General features: G+C 44.7%; 1 protein-coding gene across 1 annotated transcript in view; it reads left to right on the top strand.

The window, feature by feature from the left end:
• The window catches only part of LOC103347106 (uncharacterized), a 189,164-nt gene that overhangs the window by 157,770 nt on the left and 13,532 nt on the right, over positions 1–17,862 (top strand). The window contains exon 5 of the mRNA XM_089317016.1: positions 1,004–1,057. Coding sequence (XP_089173142.1) covers positions 1,004–1,057 — 54 coding nt within the window. The remainder of the gene's footprint in view (positions 1–1,003; positions 1,058–17,862) is intronic.

Genomic DNA, 17,862 nt, shown 5'->3' on the forward strand with positions numbered 1-17,862 from the left:
TTGACCCTACCTGTGTTTGGATTTTTCTTTCTGTTTTATTAAGAAAGCAGCCAAGGAAGGAGCGTTTCTGTTTTAGAGAAAGGTGGGGCACCTCACCTCAGTGTGTGGAGATTCTTTATCCGCTGTGTCAGCAGGAAGCTCCGCCTCTGCATCCTCCTTGGGCACTAGGAGGAAATAGGGTAACTGTCAGTACAGGTAGAGCTGCCCCTCAGTGACCCGAGGAACACTGATGGACATGGGCGTGGGGCGAGGGTTAAGGCAGAGCAGACGAGCAGGAAAGAAATGAGAAGCAGAGCCTTTGGCTTTCTAGCAAGAGGCAGCTTCATCCAGGTGAAGCAGTCCACTGAAATCGGGTCAGTACCACCGTGATTGCAGTATTTCAGGAAAAATCCTAGGACGCTTCCTGTCTGTTGAGAACCGGACCTAAACTCCCACTGCTGTCTTGGTGTCTCTAAAGGTCATTTCTTCTCCTGGCACTTACTGTATTTGAATATATCACCTCTCCTATCAGCTTCTGAACACGCTAAAAAGCAACCTTTATTGGGAGTAGGGACTCCATTGTATGAAAACATCCCATTATATTCAGGTATTCCACAGTCCCGCATTATCAAAGCAATTAAATAAGATTTAAAACACTGAAATCCAAATGTATTCCTAATGTATTTAATGGGTCTTGTGACCTCTTTGTCTTTCTTTTCTATATGATATGTTTATGTCCATTGAACGGGCGGCCCAGGCCTGCTATCTAAAGCAACAGTGGGATAGTTGATGAAAGAAGTCAGCATGTGGTGGGCAGTGGTGTCTCTCAAAGACTGCACAGGAGATTTGAGACAAGGGTGATGGACACAAGGCTCACAACATCATTGTAGTTTCAGTCCTTATTTTGCGCTGTACGCTCAGGGAGAATTCTACTGCTGGGTTTGAGCATTTAATTCCACAGCTTGTGTTGATCATCTGTTAAATTCAATAACATTTCTCCCTTATCTTTCTCTGCTTTGGCCAGCTGCTGAGAAAGGGCCTTGGCCTTGCCATTGGTTTACCTTCACTGCGAGAATCTGTGAGTTGACCAGAATTTTTGTTTATGTTTCACATTCATGATGATGTAGAAGCCTGCAGTTCAGTGTACCCATTGCTTCTTGGGTTATTTGACCTTGGAGCTCAGCTTGTAATCATGTATAACATCTTGGATCTCTATAGTTATGATAACTCTTGGGGCATATGTAAGTCCTGGACTCCCTTTCATGGTGTTGATAGTTATCTCATGACTGAGTGCTGACTACAGCTCAGTAGCCAGGAGGTCAGGGTTCATACTTGCTTTTCTCATTGGGACGTGAATGTCTTGGGCCACTTCTTTATGTATTATGTCATGTAAGGAGTGGAATGGAACCTACCCTTCAGACACATGTGGGGAGACGGCTGAACGATTCACTTACATAAAGTGCAGAGGGAGATCAGATATTTTTGAGAACCAAGACTTGAGTTGTGCACGTTGAAAAACATGTTCTGGGGAAATGCACACACACACACACACACACAAATGCTTTCAAACACATTCATGACCACTCATATAGATCTCACAACACTGATGCACACAAACCTAACACCATCTACATGGCAAAGCTATTTCCAGGGCCTGCCATACGTAGCCATAGATGTCCCTGGCCCATCAGTTTCTTTCTCCACACCCCCAGTCCTTTTTCCACCAAGAAACTGGAATCAGGTTGGATCACCAGAAGAAAGCAGGCAGGAAGTTCCCTCTCCCATCCCTTCGATCGTTCCTCAGCAGTAGAGGGATTCTAGAATATGTAGGGTTTTCACTTGCTCTTGAGGTCATCTGCAATCAGAGAAAGGAAGTCACTGTGGGACAGCCGTGTTTGCACAAGTCTTTCCTCTTGCTGACCTTGGGAAGCCTGAAGGGACATAGTGTGTGAGGCAACTGCCCTCAAATAAAGCACAGATGGCACTTGTGTGCCTGCAAGATACAAGCTTTCCACATGTCCATTTAGGTTGGCAATTCTTTTTTTTTTTTTTTTTTTGACAGGCAGAGTGGACAGTGAGAGAGAGAGACAGAGAAAGGTCTTCCTTTGCCGTTGGTTCACCCTCCAATGGCCGCTGCGGCCGGTGTGCCGTGCTGATCCAATGGCAGGAACCAGGTCTTATCCTGGTCTCTCATGGGGTGCAGGGCCCAAGCACTTGGGCCATCCTCCACTGCACTCCCTGGCCACAGCAGAGAGCTGGCCTGGAAGAGGGGCAACCAGGACAGAATCCGGCGCTCCGAAAGGGACTAGAACCCAGTGTGCCGGTGCCGCAGATGCAGGATTAGCCTATTGAGCCGTGGCACCGGCCTAGGTTGGCAATTCTAACATTGATTTGTAAGAACAAAAAGCTGGGGGCTGGCATTGTAGGGCAGTGGGTTAAGCCACCCCATTTGATGCTAGCATCTTGTGTCAGCATACCCGGCTGATTTTCCTATTAATGTGCCTGGGAAGGCACTGGAAGATGGCCCACGTACTTAAGTCCCTGCTACCCACATGGGAGACCCAGGTGAATTTCCTGGCTTCTGGCTTCATCCTGGCCTGGCCCTGCCTATAATGGCCATGTGCGAAGTGAACCAAAGGATTTAAGATCTCTCTCTCTCTGTCTTTCCCTCTTGCTTTCTGTTACTTTGCCTTTCAAGTAAACACTTGAGGGGCTTCATCATCTGCCCAAAGTAGATGCTTCACTCGCAGGACCTTTGAGTCACTGGAGACTGAATCCATTCAGCTGAGTTCATATTTGAGAAGGTGTAGTTACACCTGCGGGTGTTCTTTGAAGATGAAAAGGCAGGACCAAGATGGGAGACAGCCAGGAGATGGTGGGGGAAGAAATTCAAGCACTGCTGTAGCTATCCAGAAAGCCCTGGGTTCCAGGAAACCAGAGGAAGCTGGGAACGGGCAAGGAAAGGTTGTCCCTGGTGGATTTCTGAGGGAGTCTGCCTTGCCTACACCTGGGTTTCTGACACCCAACCCTCAGACGTGAGACAGCATTTCCTGATTTTCAAACCAACCAACCAACCTGGTCCTTAGTTATGGCCACCCTAAAAACCAGTACAGACACCTTCAATCAATGAGACTTGATTTGCATTTAGAGCAATTTCCACAGTAAGAGAACTACATTCTGTGGTTCACATGAAGAAGTTTCCGAGGTAGACCAAAGTGTGAGCCCTATCACACACTGTACTTATTTAAATATTGCATGTCATACAGAATATGCTACTAAGTCATTAAGGGATTGCACTAGAATTCAGTAAAGGAAGATTGCTTGGAAAATTCCCCAGCAAGTATGGAAGCCAAATAACATACTGTCCAAAACAAATGGATCCCTAGTAGACTCTGTGGTAAATTTAAATTATTGTGAACAAAACAAAATGCAGAAATCAATGTAATAGAAAATAGGAACTCAACAGCAAAAACCAAAAAGTCAAAAATCGTTTCTTTGAAAAGCTCAGTAAGATTGTGAAACCTCTCCCAATCCAAGCTCAAAAAAGAGGTAACAGTGTACTGCTACATCCTTACCATGGATGGTGTGGACAGTAAATGGAAAATAAAGGAGTGCTTTGCATACTGTGTGCTCACAAAGCAGACAGATACCATGAAACAGACTGATTCCTTTAGAGTCAGAAACCACTTCTGCTAGCCAAGCTGAGATCTAACCAAGCTGAAGAGGCCTTTGTAACTAGGAAAGACATGAACGCATAAGTTTGCAACAAAAGGTATCAGGCCTAGATGGATCCATTGGCCAATTCCAGCCAATTCTTACCAAGAAAAACATTGTCCCCAAACAAGCAAGGGGGAAGCTGTATATACCTGGGAAAGTTGCACAGACCCTCACACCTCATCCCCACCCCCACCCCTGTGCCTAAGCTCCCTGTGTGAGATGTGGAAATATTGATATGTTCTGTTCGTGGTTTTGAGCTCCAGGGATTAAAAACAAGTGAAAACTTTCCAAGTTGTCGCTTCACTATTGAATTTGTTCAGTCTTCAAATGCCTGGAAGAATAAGTGAGTCATGTGGGGGTGACTGAATACAGGGAGGATTCTAGGATGACTACCGAAGAGGGGAGAGTGAAAGTCACTCTTCCTCCTTCCATGGGTAGAAAGCTTTCTACCTCCTGGAGAATCTCTGTGATTGCCCAAGGATTAGCTCTGAGTTATGGCAGATTAGCAGTTGTTCCGTGTGATTTGTAGTTGAGCAAGTTGAAGTTTACAGATTGACCGTTGCTTGTCCAGAGCCCCAAAACTGACAAGTGATGGATCAGGGGCAGGATCACTGTTGTGTCCCTAGTGGACAGAGAACCCTGAACACCCGAGATGTCTTCTTCCTGCCCCCAAGAACCCTGGACTAGGAGCTCCTCTACTCTCTCAAAGCCTCCAGGACCAGGGTTTCCTAGGGAACACCCATGTTCTGGAAGAAGTGTCAGAGACAAGAGAAATTGTGAGCCAGATGTCTCCTCTGGGTTTCTAATCCTGACCTAAAGTGGGACACTTCCCTCCAGGACTTTCTCTCTGAGGGTCTGGAGAAGCCCATATTGAGCCCTTCGTGGTCTGGCATCTTCACACTGTCCCCTGTCTCCCAGCCTTCCCCATAATCAGATGACCACCCCATGGCCCAGTGGTCAGGGCATCCCCCAGCAAGTGCCATGTTAGGGTGAGCCATGAATTCTCTTCCTTGCCATGGCCTTGCCCACATGCACACTTAACAGAAATTCACCTGAAATGGTGCCATGTGGGCGGGGCCTCAGGGACCTTCCTTTCTGTGATTCCCTGTGGTTTGCCTGTGGTTTGTCCTCTCCAACAGGTTGACATTGACACCCATCACTGTGGTGGTGTAGGATGGGGCTTTCAGCAGTGATTAGAGTTGAAGGGGATTCCTGTGGTTGTCTCAGGACTGAACTGGTCAGGACCTGGGTGGGTCATCAGGAAGCAAGCTCAGCCCCTCCCACTGTCTCTCTTCTGCATGGTCCTGCTCTTCCACTTGTGCACCATGGTAGGATACAACCTGGAACGCTTACCAGATATGAGCACCTGATCTCCAGACTCCCACCATTGACAACCCTGAGCTCAAGGATCTTCTTTCCTTTATAATTTACCCTGTGTCTGGTGTGGTTTAATTTCTCAGAACACTAGGAATTCCTGCTCAGAAAGTAGCTGAGCAGCCTCAAATTTCTGTCTGAGAAAGGGCAGTGTCTGTGTCAGCTCTGGTGTGCCCATGACCTTCCTCACCAAAACTCAGTCCTTAGGAAGCCCTCACCTCTCTCTAGAGCCTGCAGGGACAGAAGACACATTCCCTCTCCTGTCAGAGAGGTCAACCCATTGTCAAACCTTCTGCATTCAACCCCATTTCTCCCTGCAGACCACCAAGTACGTCCCCTCTCTTCTGTCTTCAGATGTCCATCTCGTTGACCCAGCCACACTGTCCCTCCTCCCCACTTCCCTGATAGTCCCCAAACAGCAGGGTTCATGTGTTCACCCACCCCGTGGAAATCCCAGCCTGACATCCCAGTTTCTTTTCTCATGTGAAAAAATATCTCTGGATTACCACTGTTCTTATAGTCTTGGTCTCAGATGGTGACCTCTGAAGAGATGGGCATGAAAGTTCCCTCTTGAGTGATGTCTGTTTTGTGTTTGGTCTCAATTTCTCCTGACCTGACGAAAGTAGTGTGGTTTCTTCCCTCTCATCTATTCTCTCAAATAGCTGTGAGCAAACTTGACATTAGGAATAATGTGTATTTTAAAATATAGGAAATATTTACAACAGCAAATAAATAGAAGCCCTGAAAGTAGAAAGTGAGTAATACTAACCTCCAGATTTATAGATCTGTAGACAGGTTGGAGTAGGGGAAGTGAAAGTCCCTGAGGAAAGTGTGTCATGCAGCACGTGCTGGCCCCCTGGAAGAAACAGCCCCGTGGAGGTCTCTGTGACTTACCTGCTGAGCAGCAGTTGTGATTCCCCATCTCGGACCACTCTGGCCGTGAAGATGTGGACGGCACTACTGCGTTCAACTGTGAGCCTCTCAGCTCACAGAGTGACAGTTGGAACGGAAGGCTGATGTCACTCAGCACATTACCGTGGTGACAGGACACCATATAGTTTTCAGAGTGAGGCCATGCCCCACTGTACGTGATGCTGGGCTGCTGTCTACACAGCTATACTTTTCTATGTCCAAGTGTGTCATTGGACAGTCCCAAAATTTGTTTCTAAACCTGAATCCAAGACCCACACACTGCCATTCTCTGCTTGTGACAGTAAGTTGAATGAATAAAAAGGACCTGTTTTCAATCATGGCATTTTCAGCGTGAGGCTGGCATAGCAAACATGTTGAGAGTAGAAGGGGTTCATTCCATGCTTGATTTGAGATCCCATTATTATCCCGTGACATATCTAGATCAAGCAGTTTATATTTGTTCTAAATTAAATTAAAAATTGATTTATTAGGAATTTCACTTTAAAATCTCCCTCACTCTTAATCAAATTCTTCATATGATCATTGCTTTAACAAAATACCTGGGGTTGCATAAATTGTAAAAAAGAAAAAAAGGAAAAAGGCTTCATGAGAGCAGGCATTTGGGCAGCAGTTAAGGTGTCCCTTGGTTTGCCCACATTCCATATCAGGGCCTAAGTAAAGTCTGGGTCCAACCCTGAGACCACCTTGCTGCTACTGTGCAGCCTGGGAGGCAGACAATGGCTGCTTGAGTAGCTGGATTCCTGCCACCCACACGGGAGACCTGCATTCACTTCCCAACTTGTGACTTTGGTGTTGTATATTCATCTTCATTTGTTGGGATAATACTTTTAATTTCTGACAGGCTCTGGTGTTGAATTTTTAAATAAAAATAAGTATTGCTGGGATGGCTCTGTGTCACAGTGGGTAAAGCCACCACCTTGCAGTGCTGGCATCTGGTATGGGCACTGGTTCAAGTCCTGGCTTCTCCACTTCTGATCCAGCTCTCTGCCGTGGCCTGGGAAAGCAGTGGAAAATGGTCCAAGTCCTGCATGGGACTCAGAAGAGGCTCCTGGCTCCTGTTCAGATCAGCTCAGCGCTGGCCGTTGTGGCCATTTTGCGAGTGAAACAGGATGGAAGACCTCTCTGTAACTTTGCTTTTCAAATAAATAAGTAAATCTTAAAAAAAAAAAAAAACAAAAAAATAACAAATTGCTGCTTGGTCTCAAGGTGTTTGTGAATACTCCACACACCCTTGTATTGTGAATTGCCAGTTGAATGTGCATTTTGATCTGGGAACATGCTCTGTAGGATTTATGATAGTTAATATTGCACAGATTGTTGCTTGGACACTGAATGTGTTAAGTGCACCAGTGTTTGGCATGGTGCTGTTGAGGAATGCACTATTCTAGACGTATTTCTTAGATGCAGGTGATTGATGATGCTTCAGTTCAACCCTGAACTCACAGGCGCCCTGGGTTGATTGGGCACGAGGCTGTAACCAGCTCCTGGCTTGTGCATTGTCAATTGACATCCCCAGACCTTCCAGGAGTTGGACTATTCCTCTTTGCCCAACAGTGGAGGTTCTGGACTGGACCCAGTGCTTATGCACCCACCTGGCTATTAGGCCCACGCTCTGCCTTGGATCTAGTGAGGTGAGTCTCATGTGTTGTGTTGCCCAGAATGGTGGTACAACCACACTTGAATCCTGTCGCTATGCAGATAAAGGAACAATTTTCCTGGTTTTTTAGACAGCTTTTTGTCCAGTTATGTACTTGTCTTTATCTAATTGTTTGTAAGAGGACATGGCCAAGTATTTTCCAAGAGGGTTATTTTTGTTATAGACAACAGAAAGGTCTCAGCTTCTCAATGATGAACGAAGAGACACCTGGAAACCTTGCTGGGCTAAGATCAGAGGTGACCTGGGCTGATACAGGCCGTTGTTCTTACCTAGGACTTTGGGGAGGCCTGTGGCATGTGGCTTAGGAGTATAACTAAAAGAGGTAGTCAGTTGGTCTTTTAAGTAACCTGTTCCCTGCCTTTAGGACAAAATAATTTTGGCCTGCCTCGGCTCTCTTTTAAGTCCTGTGGCCTTAGCCTGGCTATATGAATTCCCCATCATCCGCACTGTTGTCCTACCTGGCATGGCTCTCCTGTAGCCTGGTTTCATGTTACCGCATGCTTTTATGTACTGCCTGCCTCCAGAGGAACCTGACAGTGCATAGTAATGGAAAGTTCTCAGGGGATAGCCCCAGCTCCAGCCCCTCCTCTGCTCTCAAGTTGGAGCCTTGGTGGTTTATTGAAGAGATTTATTGAAGAGATGGTTGCATACCCTTGGGAAGAGAGGCAGTATCACCACTTGGAGTGAGGTCCTTTTAGTCAGGGATGGTTCAATGGCATGGGAATGTGTCTAGTGAGTGGTGTCTGCCTTAGTAATCTGGGGCTGGCAATGAAGGGACTCTCTGGGTGTTTATGCCCCATGCGCTTGCCTTTAGGGGAGTAGAGGTCCCAATGGTCCTTGACCTGGGAGATGGATTTTGTGTGTTTCCATGGATTATGTGTATATTGGAGGGTCTCCCTGGGTGTTTATGACCTCAAATTTGCCAGTAGGAGTACAGAGGGACCAGTGATCCCTGGAGAAATGGACTGTGTGTGTGTATGTGTGTGTGTCTGTGTGTGTGTGTAGACAAGGCATGTTTCTAAGTATTTGGTGAATATTTATTCATATATTTAATACTTTCTTGATAGCAACTAATGATTTTGGGAGCCATGTATTTATTTCTGTATTACTTATTTGTTTTGGTAACTTTTTGTTCCAGAACATTTTTTAATCTACAAAAGAAAATTTGTGAAGTAGTACAAAGAGTTTATGTATACCCAATACCCGGATTTCTCTTTTATTAACATCTCATATTAGCATTGTATGTTTTTGCAATTAATGAACCACATCCAGCTTCCCCTATTTGTTTTCCAAATTCCTTCTATCCTCCCCACCCCTCCCAGTGTTTAGTAATCAACATTCTGTGTTCACATTGAATTTTATTTTGCTTCCACAGATGAGGGAGAACATATGATATTTGTCTTTCTGGCTTATTTCACTCAGCGTGATGTCTTCCATTTGCATCTATTTTGCTAAAAATGATAAGATCCCATTCTTTTAATGGCTGGATAGTGTTCCATTGTGTGTATATACCACTTCTTTTATATCCACTCACTTTTGGGGTCCTATCCAAGAAAACATAGCCTACTTCAACATCTTGAAGTACTTGCCCTTGGTTTTCTAGTAGCTATTTTATAATTTCATGTCTAACATTTAGATCTTTGATCCTTCTTGAGTTGATTTATGTATTTTGAGAGATAGGATTCCAATTTTTTAAAAGATTTATTTATTTATTTTAAAGGTGGAGTTACAGAAAGGCAGAAGCAGAGACAGAGGCAGAAAGAGAGAGAGAGAGAGAGAGAGAGAGAGAGAGAGAGAGGTCTTCCATCCACGGGTTCATTCCCCAGATTGCTGCAATGGCCAGAGCTGTGTCGATCTGAAGCTAAGAGCCAGGAGCTTCCTCCAAGTCTTCCCACATGGGTGCAGGGGCCCAAGGACTTGAGCCATCTTCTACTGCTTTTCCAGGCCATAGCAGAGAGCTGGTTCAGAAGTGGAGCATCCAGGACTTGAAGCAGTGCCCATATGGAATGTTGGCAGTGCCGGCGACAGCTTTACCCTCTACGCCACAGCGCTGGCCCCAGGACTCTAATTTCATTCTTCTATGTATATACCAAGTTTTGCCAGCACCATTATTGAAAAGGCTGTCCTTTCCCCATATTCTTGGTGCCTTTGTCAAAGATCAGTGGGCTGTTTTCACATGTCTTAATTTCTGAGTTCTCTATTGCACTTCATTGATCTGTGTGTTGGCTATTGTGCCAGTTCTGTGGTGTTTTAGGTCCTGCACCTTTGCAGTTTGCTTTGAAATCAGCTATTGGGACACCATCAGCTTTTTGTTTGGTTTTGCTCAGAGTTGCTTGGCTCTTCTGGGTCTTTTGTGATTCCAAATGGATTTTTTGGTTGTTTCTTCTAATTGTGTAAAGAATGTCATTGATGTTTTGATTTGCGTTGCATTGAATCTGTAGGATTATTTAGGTAGTACAGACATTTTGATTACATTAGTTATTACAGTCCATGGGCATGCAGTTTGTTTCCACTTTTTTTGTGTCCTTGGTGATCTCTTCTGTCATTGTTCTATATTTTTATTGTAGAGATCTTTAACTTATTTGGTTAAATTTCTTTCTAAATATGAATGGAAAATTAGCAGGCAGTATACTAGCCAAGTTCAATGAAGAGAGTACACCTGACAGACCAGGTGCTGATCTAAAGAAAGAATTGAGAACCTAGTCTACATTAAGAATGGATTTTTACAGGAATTCAGTATGGCCAGGTGTCATATTGCTTGTAAGAAAGCCTTAAAATGCAGAGTGAGGGACTGGCATTGTGGCACAGCGTGTTAAGCCACCAGTTGTTAAGCCACTGCCTGTGTGCCAGCATCCCATACGGGTGCCATTCAAGTCCTGTCTGCTCTGTTTCCAAATCAGCTGCCCACTAATGAGACTGGGAAAGGAGCAGAAGAAGGCTCAAGCCCTTGATCCTCTGTTCCCACGTGGAAGACTCAGATGGACTTCCAGGCTCTTGGCTTTAGCCTGGCCGTTGCAGTGATTTGGGGAGTGAGCCAGTAGTTGGAAGATCTCTTGCTCTCTCTCTCTCTCTCTCTCTCTTTCAATCTCTATCTATTATCTATCTATCTCTATTTCTATATCTCTATCTTTATCTCTATTTCTCTCTCCATCTCTCTTTGTAACTCTGCCCTTCAAATAATCTTTTAAAAAAAATCCTGATATGGAGGCAAAGTTCTCAGGGGAGAGGCCCAGCTTAACTCATTTTTAGTATTTGAGAAAGCTCTTACTGGTTTCCATTATGGCTGTACCAGTTTATGTTCCCATTAACTGTTCACCATAGTCATATTAAAAAGGCATGGTGATATGTAATAGAAGTTTTTATTTACATTTCCTGGGGGGATTAGTGATGTTGAGTGTATTTCCATGTATCTTTTGTACTTGCGTATGTACTCTTTGAGATATGTATGTGGCTGTCTTTGCTCCATTTATTTTTTTTTAACTTTTATTTAATGAATATACGTTTCCAAAGTATGAATAATGGATTACTATGGCTTCCCCCCCATACCGTCCCTCCCACCCACAACCCTCCCCTTTCCCACTCCCTCTCCCCTTCCATTCACATCAAGACTCATTTTCGATTATCTTAATATACAGAAGATCAGCTTAGTATACATTAAGTAAGGATTTCAACAGTTTGCTCCCACACAGAAACATAAAGTGAAAAATAATAGATGATTTTTTTTAATGATGATGAAATCAGATCAGACCTATTGTCATGTTTAATCCCAGTGAGAGTCAAGTTGGGAGTTGATAGTTTGTTTTCTTTTCTTTTCTTTCTTTTTTTTTTTTTTTTACAGAGGATCAGTTTAGTATGCATTAAGTAAAGATTTCAACAGTTTGCACCCCCATAGAAACACAAAGTGAAATATATTATTTGAGTACTCATTATAGCATTAAATCTCAATGCACAGCACATTAAGGACAGAGATCCTACATGAGGAGTAAGTGCACAGTGACTCCTGTTGTTGACTTTACCAATTGACACTCCTGTCTATGGCATCAGTAATCTCCCTATGCTCCAGTCATGAGTTTCCAAGGCTATGGAAGCCCTGTGAGTTCTGCTCCATTTATTAAGGAAATTACATGGTGTCTTGTAATACAGCTGTTGGAGGTCCTTGAATGTTTTGAGTGTTAACCCCTTATGAGATGAGTGATTTGCACTTGTTGTCTCCTGTTCTGTAGGTCATCTCCTCACTCTGTTGGTTGTTTCCTGTGCTGTCAAGAAGCTTTGTGGTTGGAGGCATCACATTGGTGTATTTTCATTTTTGTTCTCTCTGGTTTTAGGGCCAAATCCAACAAACATCCCAGTGAACATCAACATCATGAATTCAAAAAATCCTTTTTCCTATTTTTTCTTGATGGAGGTGGTTTAGGTTTAGAGTTTGAAACCTTCCTCTTGGCCAGTGCCACGGCTCACTTGGCTAGTCCTCCACCTGCGGCGCCAGCACCCATGGTTCTAGTCCAGGTTAGGGTGCCAGATTCTGTCCTGGTTGCCCCTCTTCCAGTCCAGCTCTCTGCTGTGGCCCAGGAAGGCAGTGGAGGATGGCCCAAGTGCTTGGACCCTGCACCCACATGGGAGACCAAGAGTAAGCACTTGGCTCCTGGCTTCGGACTGGCACAGCACACCAGCTGTAGCAGCCATTTGGGGAGTGAAGCAACGGAAGGAAGACCTTTGTCTCTGTCTCTCTTGCTGTCTAACTTTGCCTGTCCAAAAAAAAAAAAAAGAAAAAAAGAAACCTTTCTCTTCAGTCTTAATCCATTTTGTCTTGAGTCTGTTGGGAAGCCACAAGCCCTTGATTCTGCAGCAGGAAAACCTAGAAACCATAGTCAACTTTATCAAAAGCACACTGCCCAACCTGGGCTTGGTACAGATGGAGAAGACCATCAACCAGGTGTTTGAGATGGACATCGCTAAGCAGTTACAAGCTTATGAAGTCGAGTACCACATGCTTCAAGAAGGGCTCATTGACTCCTCCCCACTCAGTGAAAACCAAGGAATGGATAAATGAGAGAAAACCAACAACAGCTTACACAAACAGAACCTTGACCTCCTTGAACAATTGCAGGTGGCAAACAGCAGGATCCAAAGCCTGGAGGCCATGGTGGAGAGCTGCTGAGCAGTGAGAGCAAGCTGAAGCAGGCCCTGTTGGCACCATCTACTGCTTTCCCAGGCCATGTCAAAGAGCTGGATCCGAAGTGCAGCATCCAGTACTTGAACCAGCAGCACTCATATGGGATGCCAGCACTGGAGGCCAGGTCTTTAACCTGCTATACCAGGCTCCAGCCCAAATCTAAAAACATTGTTGTCATCCACTCATAGATCTCACTGCAGTGACTATGCATCTATTTCCTTTTGGTTATAATTTTCCTGAGCAGTTCTGCTGCCTGAGAGCAGCACTTTGTTTCCAGTTGGGCTCTCTCACTGGATGCTTCCTAATTGTACGGGTGCCAGTGAAAGGCTGCCAGGACAGATAGATCAGTCGGGGTCCCAGCACTGGTTCTGAGGGTCCCCCATGAGGAGTTCCCCTGCCTCCTAAGGCCATTCTGCTTTTCCACACGCTGCTGTCTTCACTTCTGGACCTGCTGATCTGAACCATCCCTAGCATGCACGTACACACAGGAGACTAGACCAGCGCCTCCACCGCATGCCTCGGCAGCATTTCTGAGGTCACTGGTACACATTATGGAATCCGTGAATTCTTCCAGCCTGTGCTTGGAGTGCTCTGGGACAGGTCACCTGTATATGCTTGCAGGGCGTCAGAGGCTGGAAGGGCTTGTATGACATTGTCCTGCATTTGTTGTCAAGTCATGCATGTGTGTATGTGCAGGGGTGCTTAAGATGCAGCTGTGACCAGGCTCAGCCATTCCTTCAATGGGAGTCCATGGAGAGTGAGCACTAGAGCATCCCCAGGCTACAGGAAACCAGGAGTTCATTCACACAGTCCTGCTGTTAACTTTACATGTGTGAGGATCAGTGTTTTATTTCCAGGAAACCCAGTCTGTAGTGTGTGTGCATACATCTTTAATTCTCAGGAATTAGATTCATGATGTTATGTGAATGATAGGATTTTATTTATACATTAATTTTTTACATGGGAAAAAAAAAGTCAAGGAGTTCTTTCCCTTTGAGAATTTATTTCAAAACAGTGCATTTAATGGCAACATGGGTGAATCAGTAAGAGGGTCCTTGGCCATCATGTATCAAACACAAGGAATCGTAGCATGCCTGCTTTCTTTGTCTGAAATTGGCAAGATCGTATTGTGCTAGCGTTGTGGGCCTAAGTATATATGACTTTATGTGTATCTGTCTTGTAATCTTAGGAATTCAAGAGGAATAATGATCACTAATAAATGAAAAAAATTTGTGTAGTTAAACCAGATTTTTCTGAAGATTGATATAAAGTGAAAATTATTATCTAAATTCAAATGACACAAATATAAGTAGAAAAAAACACTAATTTTTTATTTTGTGACTCAAATAAACCAGAAGAAACTCAGACCTAATGATCCTATGAATGAAATAGTGACAACAGAGAAAGGGTAACCAGTAACTTAGAGGAAGCATTTTGTAGACACACAATAAAAATAACTCCGTGAGCTCCAGGATTCTGACACTGCCTCTCTGTATAAAGGGACTGAATCTAGATTTGGGAACTTGGGGGCTGTTGTCCTCCATAACAGGACTTCTACTGAGTAAGAATAATCAGGTCAGACTGATTGAGAGGGGAGGTTCATGAAGCAATGAACTACAGAGGCAGGAGATTAGGTGTTGTATTATTTAGCATTGCGCAGAAACAACTGAGAAAGCAGGGTGAGGCGAGACAGGCATTTCTGAATGCTGTTGCTCATTCAGAATTTCCAAAACCTAATTTTCTGTAAAAAGGATGACAACAACATATTGATGGATCATACAAGGGTACCAGAGGGAGAATCAGTAATCGAAACAAAGAAGGAACCACGCCACACATGAACAGACTCCGATCTTGCTGTCCTTTGTGTGTGGAGCAGAGTCGTTTTCAGGATGAAGGAAAAATCACCAAGACAATGGTACCAAGCGTGAAGGGACATCATTACTAAGAATCAGGGAAACTCAGAAATGGATGGGCAGGACTCAGGAAAGAAGAAGGAAAACAGGAGAAAATAACATCAGCCTTGAAATGCAAACCACAAGAAACACAGGAACAGACTGTGCCTTAGAAGAAGCAGAAGGTGACATAAAGGGAAATACTTACTGTTAAGAACAGGAATTTTACTGAAGATTTCAGAACACTAGAGGGAAATACCAAAGGTGAATCCATGCATGTGTATGAATGGGATTCCTGGAAGAGGGAACCAATGCAGTGATCCAGACTAATAATTAGAATTCAGACTTCTTCTGCTATGAAGTATACTCCCACACTACTTCACAGAATCCTGGGTCTGACTTTGAGTGACTGATGTCACTGATACTCTAGTAGCATCTGTGAATTAAAAGAAAATGTGTTCATGCATCTAGAGTTCAAGGATGAGCGGCACAGGAGGAAATGAAAATGAGACTCTCACCAGTCTTGTAGAGACAGCGAGTCTGGGACAGGGGAATAAAATGTATTTAAGATACTCAAGAAGAGAAAGGATAAGTCAGGAATTTTGTGCCATTCAAGCTGACGTTAGGTGAAAAATGCTTTGGCGTCCAGGTGGTCATGAGAGGTCTTGGGTGAGATGGACCTCATGGTCCCTTCCAGAGGAGGAGCAGACATGAGACAACACAACCACTAGGAAGTCATTGCTGCAGCACAGATTGAAAAGACCACGCCTGGCAGTGACTTTCAGTGGAGACCACAGCTTTCCGGTTCCTTTCCAGAGAGTGCTGGTGAGGGCACTCACTAGGTGACTGCTCCCGGACCCTTTGAACTTATACCTTTGCTAAGCTTGTTTTCCTACACTGTGCTTTATTAGACAAAACCATATGAAACCAACTGGTGCTCGGTGATGATTTAATATCAGAGCTCGCAGAGGACTGGTGAGGAGGGCCGTGGCTGCTGTTGTGTCTCCTCCTGTGTGGTTCAAGCTTCCGATGGTGTGGGAAGCTCCAGCTCCTCTGGGTCCAAGGACTCCACACTGCAGACTTCCGAGCAGCTGAAGATGTCTGCAAGAAAGACACAGGAGCAGGGGTCAGTGGGGGGACAGGGATGCAGCAGGGGTGTGGGCAGTGGGGTGGGAGTACAGCACTCACAGGGCTCCTAATCTCAGGATCTCCCGAACTCAGCAGCAGTCAGGGTCCTGGTCACTGAGGCCCATTTGCTAGGGCGAATTCCCCCAGGCATTCATGGGACAGCCTTCAGGGAGGTGACCCCTTAAACTGTGAACTTGATGCACAGGAAAGGGCAAGTCTCTCAGGCCCTGGGATTTCTCTCTCTCTCTCTCTCTCTCTCTCTCTCTCTCTCTCTCTCTCTCTCTCTCTCTCATTTACTAAATTTCCAAAGTACAACTTTTGGATTGTAGCGGCTTTTTTCCCCCATAAACTCCCTCCCACCGCAACCATCCTATCTCCCACTCCCTCTCCCATCCCATTCACATCAAGATTCATTTTCAATTATCTTTATATACAGAAGATCAGTTTAGTATACACTAAGTAAAGATTTCAACATTTTGCACCCACACAGAAACACAAAGTATAGAGCACTGTTTGAGTACCAGTTATACCGTTAATTCACATAGTACAACACATTAAGGACAGAGATCCGACATGAGGAGTAAGTGCACAGTGACACCTGTTGTTGGTCTAACAATTGACACTCTTATTTATGATGTCAGTAATCACCCGAGGCTCTTGTCATGAGCTGCCAACGCTATGGAATCCTATTTTTTTTTTGGACAGGTAGAGTTAGGCAGTGAGAGAGAGAGACAGAGAGAAAGGTCTTCCTTCCATTGGTTTACCCCCCAAAAGGGTGCTATGGCCAACGTGCTGCGGCCGGCTTGTTGCGCCAATCTGAAGCCAGGAGCCAACTTCCTCCTGGTCTCCCATGCAGGGGCAGGGCCCAAGCATTTGGGCCATCCTCCACTGCCTTCCCAGGCCACAGCAGAGAGCTGCTCTGAAAGAGGAGCAACCGGGACTGAATCCAGTGCCCCACCCATGACTAGAACCTGGGGTCCCAGTGCTACAGCAGAGGATTAGCCTAGTGAGCCACGGCGCTGGCCTGGGAGCCTCTTGAGTTCGCCAACTCCCATCTTGTTTAGACAAGGCCATAGTCAAAGTGGAAGTTCTCTCCTCCCTTCAGAGAAAGGTACCTCTTTCTTTGATGGCCTGTTCTTTCTGCTGGGATCTCACTCACATAGATCTTTCATTTAGGTCATTTATTTTTCCCCTGAGTGTCTTGGCTTTCCATGCTAAAATACTCTCATGGGCTCTTCAGCCAGATCCGAATGCCTTAAGGGCTGAACTGAGGCCAAAGCACTGTTTAAAACATCTGCCATTCTGTGAGTCTGCTGTGTATCCTGCTTCCCATGTTGGATTGTTCTCTCCATTTTAGTTCTATCAGTTCGTATTAGGAGACACTAGTCTTGTTTATGTGTCCCTTTGACTCTTAATCCTATCATTATGATCAATTATGAACTGAAACTGATCACTTTGACTAGTGAGATGGCATTGGTACATGCCACCTTGATGGGATTGAATTGGAATCGTCTGGTATGTTTCTAGCTCTACCATTAGGGGTAAGTCGATTGTGCATGTGCCAAACTGTACATCTCCTCCCTCTCTTATTCCCACTCTTAGATTTCATGGGGATCACTTTTCAGTTAAATTTCAACACTTCAGAATAATTGAGTGTTAATTAAGGAGTTCAATCAATGGTACTAAATAGAACAAAAAAATACTAAAAGGAATAAAGTAGTAAGTTGTTCCTCGACAATAAGGACAAGGGCTGATCAAGTCACTGTTTCTTATAGTGTCCATTTCACTTCAACAGGTTTCCTTTTAGGTGCTCAGTTAGTTATCACCGATCAGGGAGAACATATGATATTTGTCCCTTTGGGACTGGCTTATTTCACTCAGTATGATGTTTTCCAGATTCCTCCATTTTGTTGCAAATGACCGGATTTCATTTTTTTTAACTGCTGTATAGTATCCTATAGAGTACATGTCCCATAATTTCTTTATCCAGTCTACTGTTGATGGGCATT

The sequence above is a fragment of the Oryctolagus cuniculus genome, chromosome 17 (assembly GCF_051225735.1).
Source record: "Oryctolagus cuniculus isolate XC-2025 breed Fujian yellow rabbit chromosome 17, ASM5122573v1, whole genome shotgun sequence".
Taxonomy (NCBI): Eukaryota; Metazoa; Chordata; class Mammalia; order Lagomorpha; family Leporidae; genus Oryctolagus; species Oryctolagus cuniculus.